Genomic DNA, 8,308 nt, shown 5'->3' with positions numbered 1-8,308 from the left:
CTGAACAAGTTGGGCTGCTCCCTGTTCTCCCACTTTCCCTGGCACCACGCCTTGCCTGGGGACACAGTCAGCAGCTCCGCTGTGTCCCAGGGCTCTGGGGCAGCCTCTTGCCAGGGAACCCGGACCCAGGATGCTGCAGTGCCCCATCCCCACAGGGGGAGGGGGGGATGTGTTAGGAGGTCTGTGCCAACACACTGTGTGCATCCCCTGCAGGACGCCCGACCTTTGCTGTGGGACAGCCCGGCGCTATGGCAGATCCCCCTGGCTGCTGCCAGCCCTGTGCCACCTGCCTGCTCTGCCTTTACAGCTGCCGGTGGGTCACTGCCAAGAAGGAGAAGAGGAAGGGCCTGAGAACCACCCAGGTGCCACCACGGGTGATTTTTTTTTGAGCTGGGGCTGGCCAGCCCCTGCATCAGAGTGGTGGCTGGGGTGGGGAAGGGCTCAGCCCAGACATTGGGCTGCTGGCCCCTTGCTACTGGTCCTGCTGCCCAGGGCTGAGCCCCATTTCCCTGGCACCCTCTCTGTCCAGGGACTGCCCTAGCCTGCAGCAGTGAGAAGACAAGAGGGCGAGCTGTCTGTTCCTGGCAGGTGGCAGAGCAGCAAGGCTGTGCCGGGCCGGGCTAAGCGTGTGTCTGCCGCAGGGCTCACGCGTGCCTGGAGCACAGCACCGTGCTCCCCGAGGGCTGAGCGTGGCGGGCAGGTCCTGGGGCGCCGAGTGCCTGGCAAGGCACGTGGGAGGCATGGTTCCTGGGCGGGGTGGGGTCCCCACTGATGGGGTGCTGGAAGGGGGTGTCCCTGGCAGTTTGTAACCTGGGAGGGGTGAGGCCCTGAGATTCTCTGAGGTGTCCAACTCCCATGGGAGCGGCTGTGCCACTGCTTGTCCTGTCTTGCCTTGGAATGTGTGAGCTGGTCGGGGCTGCCGGGTGTCCCGCTCGGCACCTGTGGCAACCCTCTCACCCCCCTGTGTATGCAGGGCTGGGGGCTGGAGACCCTGAAGCTAAACCTGGCTGGCAGGCAGGAGCAGTCTGCAGGCTCACCACTACAGTGGAGGCTCTGAGGCACAGCACCCCTCTCTGCCCACCCATAGTTCACCCAGCTAGAAGGGAACAGGACCTGGTTCCCTGCTCTTTCCCATGTCCAGAGTCCCAGTCTGTTCCCAGGAGCTGGTGCATGGGAAAAAAGGGCAGTCCTGTCACAGGGGCTGTCCTCCCAAGCCTGGCATAGCAGCTTTTTAGCTTGTAGGAGATGCTGGTCCATCTTCTTGTAGCATGGGTCCAGCCAAAAGAGCTCTCCTGGGGAGCCCTGTTCCCTCTCCATGAGGGTCCTGTGCACCCTACTGCAGGCTGGGTGCTCCCTAGGGGTCTCTGCAACCTGGCCAGGTCCCCCGCAGGTGTCTGCATAGCTGTCATCTCTGGCTTTCAGTGCGACTGCAGCTGGTTTCTTTTCCTCTTCTGCGTCTTCCTCTTCACACTGGTGTGGCTCTACTTCGCCATCATCATCCTCAATGATTTCCACAACTTCAATGAGTGAGTAGGATCCCACATCCAGCCTTGCTCCCCATGTTCCCCCTACCTCTCTGACTGTCCCTTTTGCCGGCAGGTTCATCTTCAAGCAGAGGAAGTTGTGGCTAGACTGGTCCCTGGTCCTGCTCATAGCGACGGCTGTGCTGTTCACCTACTCAGCTGTGTTGCTGGTGAGCCCCGCTGATCTCACCTGGCATAGAGGGAGTACAGAGCTGTCCTGAGCACAATGTGGCTGCCATGCCCTGTGCAGGGTCAGGTGGAGCCCACAGCATCTGGCCTGTTTGAGTGGTGTCTGTCTGAGCATGGCCAGAGACCCTGCCTGTGTCAGGCAGCTGGAGCTCCTGCGGTGGAGTCCTGTGCCCTTCAAGGGCTGTGGTGCAGGGTACGGCCCAGCTCTGACATCTCCTTGTTCTTCCCACAGGTCCTCGCTTTGTTCTTGCAGCTCTGCGGCCAGCCCTTGAAGCTACACTGGCTGCACAAGGTGAGAGTCTGGGGATACAGGGAGATGGTGGCTGCCTTGGTGACCGTTGCCCCCTGAGAAGCTATGACCAGCCTACGGGGCCTGCGTACAGCTGCTGTGGCCCCACTGTGTGTCCCCACTGAGCTGGGCTACAGCTGTTGGTCCCCAAGTCACACATCTCTGGAGTGGGAATGTTCCCCTTGCTCAAAGCACGGGGTACAGAGCTCAGCTGCAAACCCAAATAGGGGAAGTGGGGTCTCGCAACTTGCAAAGGGTGAGGAGGAAAGGATGGGGAGGACTCTGCCTGCCCTCCCAGGGCAGAGTCCAGCTGGCCTGCAGGATGCTGTGTGCTCCTCTAACTGCCCTGTGCCTTGCCCCACAGACCCTGTTGATACTAACTGCCCTGGTGGTGGCTGCAGCCTTCACAGGGCTGGGAATAAAGTGGGCGGAGGAGTGGAGAAGTGCACGTATCTCCCTGCAGGTGAGTCAATTCGATACCAGAGACTCCCCCGCTGTACCCATTACCTGGCCTGAGGGATTGAGCTGAAGGGCGGTAGCTGAAGCCCCTGCTGTGGCCTTGTGCCATGTACTCCCTGCCCTTGGCTTCTGCTGCCTGGCCAGGCAAGGTGCTCCTCCTGGTCTTGCACTCCTGCCTGGAGCACCTGCAGTCAGGGTGATGAACTGTGGCTGGACCAGAGCGGGGAGGCTGTTCAGTCCCCCCAGGAGCCTGTCCATGTCTCCCTGGCACTGTGGCTCTTCCAGTGGTGCTGGGAGCAGTGGCAGATCCCTGGCATTGGAGCATGTGGATTTTGGGCACAAGGGGCTGGACTGGTGCTGGCTGACACCTGCCTTTGCCTCCCCAGGCAACAGGTCCCTTCCTACACATTGGAATCGTGGGAGGAATGACGCTCCTTGCCTGGCCCCTAGCCAGCTTCATCTACCGCTCCCGCAACACAGGTAATCCTCCTCCAAGATCTCTACCTCCCTCCTCGACTGGCGCCCTGCTTCCTACCACTCAGCCAAGCAGCACTGGTGGCAGAGAGGTGCACAGAGAGCACCGGTGCACTGAGAACAGGACCCCAGGACTCAGTCTGGTAGTAACACCTGATCTTGTTTGCTGCTTCTCATGCCCAGCCCTTGGTGCAGCTTCAGCCCTTGCTGCTTTGCAGCTGAAGGAGGGCTATGGATGGCAGGCTGAGTCCTGCAGAAGTGCTGGATTGGGGTGCAAGGACATGTAGTAGGCCAAGAATAAATCTGCAGTGTTCCTGGGGCTAGGGATACAATGCCTGACCTAGGGCAACCGTAAGTTAATGCCAGGTGAAGCAGCCCTGGCTTATTCATAATGGCCTGCAAAATACTTGTACCTCTGTACCTCACTCCTCTATCTTCTCTGTCTCTGCCTGCAGGTCTCAAGGTGTTTCTGCTGCTTGTGTACTGTGTGGTGATGATCGCGCTGTATCTGGTTCCCCTGGGAATCACCTCCCCTTGCATCATGGAGGAGAACCAGCTGCCTCCCAAGCCAGCCTTGGTTGGCCACCGAGGAGCCCCCATGGTGAGTGACCAGCACCCTGGCAGAGGGGTCAGGGTAGATGGGGCAGGCTGCTCTACTAGCCAAAGCCCAGCTGTGCCCAGCTGTAGAGCACTGGCATCAGACCCTTGCTGCTGGAGGCCTGGGTGAGCCCTGGCCAGCCCAGTAAAGAGGGAGGTCCCCACAGCAGCCAGGGCAGCGTAGGGCTGGAGGACAGATGAGCACAGCTGGGGAGGGTGGGCGCAGCAGTCACAGGGCAGAGCTGCTTGCTCAGTGCTGCCGGACAAGCAGCAGGTGACTCTCAGCAGACAGCCTGGCTATGTAGTGTGGCTGGGAAGCAGGAACTAGGCAGCCTCTGGCTGTCTGCACCCAGCCCTTTTCCACCCTCTTACCCTACCAGGGTCACCTCAGTCTCATTGTGGTCACCCTAGAGCCCAGCAACACTGCTGGGTGCAGCCAGGCAGGGCGAGTGCCTGCCTCCTGCCCCTACCTGCCCATCCCCTCTGCACTAACACTGTTCCTTTTCCAGCTGGCCCCCGAAAACACCCTCATGTCACTGCACAAGGCGGTGGACTGTGATGTGCAAGTCTTTGAAACAGACGTCATGGTGAGGTAAAGGGGCAGCAGGGACTTGGAGGGAGGAAGGGGCCTGTGTATCCTGGGATGTCACCTCCCACATGGGGCAGCCTGGAATACACCTGGAGAACTGATACAGCCTGCATTTGGAGGCAGCTCTGTTCAAAGATCTCTGCTATTTGCACCTTCCCGGTATGGGACTGGGTCCAGTTTGGTGTCCCAATGATCTGGGAGAGGTATTGGGTTTCTGTTCTCCCCATGCAGGTTGTGTTCCCAGGGCATTAGAAAGGAGGCAGCATCAGGGAGGTGCACTGATTGGAAAACAGGCCCTGGGTCTCATTCATCTCATGCAATCCTGCTGTGGGGACAGCTGTTGCAGTGAGCAAGGAACTGCTTGGTTCCTGGCTTAGTCTCTAGGTGCTCTGCTTTCCAGACACTCAACTTTTTATGTAGAGGACCACAAGAAGGCATAAGGGTGGGGTCTACCCCAGGGTGGCTGGGTGTGGGCAGAAATGCCAGAGCAGGGATAGCAGACAAACAGTTTGCAACACAGAGCTTTCCTCTCTGCTCCTTTGCCAGTGCTGACGGGGTCCCGTTCCTCATGCATGACGACGAACTCACCAGGACCACCAATGTGCAGGCTGTGTTCCCCGAGAGGGCTGCTCTGAACAGCACCACCTTCAACTGGACAGACCTCCAGCAGTTGGATGCTGGCAGCTGGTTCCTGGAGGTCAGGATGCCCCTGGGATGGCTGGTCAGGGATGGGCGCGTTTGTAGGTAAATCACGATCCCTGCCCTGGGGAAGGCTCCCTCTACAGCACTGGTCCCGGCAGACACCTGGGCAGGGTATGGAACCACTTCCACACCTCCACAAATGGCTTGGGTGTGGTTACACCCCAAGCTGGGGTTTGTTCTGACTCCTCAGCTGAGTCACGGAGGAGGCTGGTGTGAGGGGAGATCTCACGCGTTTGCTCTGAGCTGCACAGCCTGCCTGGGCTTGGAGGCAGCTGTGGCAAGGCTCTTCCCAAAAAGTGACTAACGAACTGCTGAGCTGCTCCGAATGCCCACAGCAGCTGGCGCTGCCTGAACGGTGCTGTTAGTGGGGAGAAAGGTAGAGGTGCACCATGGATGCGCAGGGGAAAGGATCCCTGTGCCTGTCTCCACTGGAAAGCATGTGGGGAGGCTAATGTAGGAAACTGAGAGTCAGAGACAGGCACCAGTTTGGGAGGTGGAGGCTTACGGGGGGATCTACCTGTGATGACTTCCTCTCACCCTTGCAGCGGAAGCCGTTTCCCACTGTGCACAGTCTTTCTGCTGGTGATCGCCACCAGGCAACTAAACAGAGGATCCCATCCCTGGAGCAGGCGCTAGAGGCAGCCAAGCAGAGCAATATCTCCATCATGTTTGACCTCCGGCCTGAGAACCACAGTGACTACCAGAGCTTCGTCAATGCCACCCTGAAAGTGATCTTACAGTCAGGCATCCCATTACAGCAGGTGAGCTGGGCCCTGCTGTCACACACCTGCTATGGTGGGAGGTGCCCTACGCAGCCCACTGAGCATCCCTGCCACCCCACACCCCACAGCCCCACGTGTGATCCCTGCTGGAAAACCCTGTCTAGGAGTGGGGTTCTCTAGTTGGGAGAAGTTGCCAATAATTAGGGGTTAATGCCTACAACTTCAGACCCCTCCAAAAATATTCTGGTTTCCCAGCACTGGCCACCCTGGTGTGTAAACAGTGACTCAGTCTAGGGAGGGGACCAACAGTGCTGGTGAGAGCACGAAAACAATGCTCAGCCTTCCACCCCCTACACGGCACCACACCTCTCCCTGCAGCTCTTGGGCTCTGGCTGCAACCTCCTGCATTTCCTTTGCACTTCATCCAACCTCTGCAGCACAGGACATGTGCTGCCCCGAGGGGATGAATTAGCACCCAAATCACTTTCCCTTCTCGGGTTTTTGGGAATGTAGAGCAGGAGAGGGCAAAGCAAAGAGCTGTATTGTAGTGCTGATCCAAAGTGCATTCTTGCTGCAGAGTTAGGGCTAAAAGGATGCACTGCTTGATCCATTCAAGGACCCAGAAAGTACACAGAAGAGAGCAAGCTCTCTGGAGCACCTCTCCTCTGCATGTGCTCTCTGGCTCTTGCCTAGGTCCTCTGGCTGCCAGATGCATTCAGGGAACAGGTCAAACAGCAAGCCCCAGGTGTTCAGCAAGTTTATGGACGGAAGAGACTCCAGAATGAGAAGGAGCCGCTGCTGCATGTCAATCTGCCCTACCAGGACATGAGCTCTGAGGAGATCAGGTGAGAGCCCAGTGCCCAGGACCCTGGGTGTTGTGGAGCCTGAGTGCTCTCTCATCTCTGTCCCAGGGACCAGCAGAGGTGAGGACCTGCTGAGGCTGATTGATGGTGTGCTGCCAGGAAAGGCAGGATGTGTGCTATGGCTTTGCAGACAAGCACACCTTCTCAGGCAGGGCTGGTGCAGGGGATGGAGCTGGCTGCAGGCCTCTGCCTTGCCAGCAAATCTGCCCCAGGTCTGGTTCTCCAGACAGTCGCTCCATATGGCTACAAATGCTGGATCACATCCCAGATATACACCCTGGCTGTGCGCTGAGTGTGCCAGCACCCTGCTGTCCACTGCTCTGACCACTGCTCTGTCCCTGTACAGGCAGTACCGCCAGGACAACATCTCTGTCAACTTGTATGTGGTGAACCAGCCCTGGCTTTTCTCCGTGCTGTGGTGCTCCGGGGTGACCTCTGTCACCACCAATGCCTGCCAGGTGCTGAAGGAGATGAAACACCCCATCTGGCTGCTTGTAAGTGACCCGTCCATCCTTCACCCTGCCTCACAGCCCTGTGCCCCAGGCACTTGTGGGTCCCTTTCTGCAGCAGCCCTGGGCAGTCACCTGCCTGGAGGGTGACTTTTGCTCAGTGCTGTGCTGGCATGGGAAGACGTGACCCTGCAGGAGGCTGGGCTGTGCCACTAGCACACACCCCCTGGCTGGTGTGCATGGCTTGTCTTGTTGTTTTGCAGCCCAGCAGCACATACCTCATGATCTGGATTGTTGTAGACTGCGCTTCCTTCCTTGCCATCCTCTGGGCCTTCTTCTTGCTGAAGTACGTTTGATCCCTTTCCCCCTTGTGAAGCAGGTCTGTTGGGGGAGGCTGTAGTGTGTCCTGGGCGGCTGGTACATACTCAGACCTGGTTGTATCTGCTGCCACCCCTCTCTGGACTCAGATCCTTCAGGGTCCTTTCCCATCTGGCTACGTGAGTCAGCAGTGTGTGGAGGCTACTTTTGTCACCAAGTTCCAGCTAAAAATCTGGCCTGACACTTCCTTGAGCTGCTGGATGCCTTAGTGCACGCTTACTAGCTTGCTCTGTGCCCCAGGGCTTGGTGGACTGAGGTTGGGGGACCTTGGCCCTGCTCCTTTACCAGTGCTGCAGCCACAGAGGGCAGATCTCTGTGGCACCGTGACTCCTGTGGGGCCCCACAGCTTCCAGCTGGGAGCTCAGGGGAGGCCGGGGCGGGGGGATAGACTGGCATGCTAACATCAATCCTATTCTATCTCCTAGGAAATGCTCCCAGAGAAGACGGCCAGCGGGTGAGTGTGCACAGACGTAAGCTCCCCTCCCTCCAACGCAGGCTCTGCCTGTGGGGCTCTCCCTGGCAGGCAGGCAGCTTTCTCCAGCTGAACAGAGCGGTTTGGGATAGCCAGGGGGAAGGAAGGGAATCCCAGCCCAGGGAGTTCCTGTCTTGCCCTTGCCAAACAGCCCTGCGGGACAGCACTGGGGAATCCCACACTTCCCAAGTCTCCTCAAACCTGCTTTTTAGGCTGCTCCGCCTGTCGCTGCGGCATGGTGGCTGCCTGCGATAATGACTGACGATGATTGTTCCTTCTCTCTATCCTGCCAGAGTCTGAGACTGACGTGCTGCTCACAAAGATCAACAGCTTGATGCAGGAGTAACCCCTCCAGCCTGTGTCAGCCGTGTGGGGGTGCAACCAGAGTCGTGCCCAGCTCCAATGTGGAGCACTCCTCCGGCCAGCATCGAGACTCCTTTCCTCTGCAGACTCCTTCCTGAGCTTCCTGTCCCCCGCAGCCTTTTTGGCTCCTTGCGTGATGCACAACTGCTCTCAGCTGAAAAGACCTGGGACTGGGTTCCCAGTTCCCACTGTCAGCGAGGAACTGGAGCCTTTGCAAGGGTTTCCTAGGGCTGGCTTGT

At 58.5% G+C, this 8,308-nt stretch overlaps 1 protein-coding gene across 1 annotated transcript; it reads left to right on the top strand.

Annotated features, from left to right (window-relative positions):
- The first annotated feature begins 248 nt into the window (after window positions 1-248).
- Window positions 249-8,052, top strand: GDPD2 (glycerophosphodiester phosphodiesterase domain containing 2). Its single transcript, XM_010192564.1, has 15 exons — window positions 249-362; window positions 1,423-1,526; window positions 1,600-1,693; window positions 1,945-2,004; window positions 2,366-2,464; window positions 2,847-2,940; window positions 3,390-3,535; window positions 4,041-4,123; window positions 4,667-4,817; window positions 5,368-5,583; window positions 6,238-6,389; window positions 6,754-6,901; window positions 7,120-7,202; window positions 7,660-7,688; window positions 8,000-8,052. Exons 1-15 carry the CDS (start codon window positions 249-251, stop codon window positions 8,050-8,052), a joined length of 1,626 nt encoding a protein of 541 aa, XP_010190866.1.
- Window positions 8,053-8,308: the final 256 nt, after the last annotated feature.

This window comes from Mesitornis unicolor, unplaced genomic scaffold (assembly GCF_000695765.1).
Source record: "Mesitornis unicolor isolate BGI_N332 unplaced genomic scaffold, ASM69576v1 scaffold36499, whole genome shotgun sequence".
NCBI lineage: Eukaryota > Metazoa > Chordata > Aves > Mesitornithiformes > Mesitornithidae > Mesitornis > Mesitornis unicolor.
The sequence above is the reverse complement of the archived record's forward strand: the minus strand, read 5'-3'. Positions and strand labels throughout refer to the sequence as shown.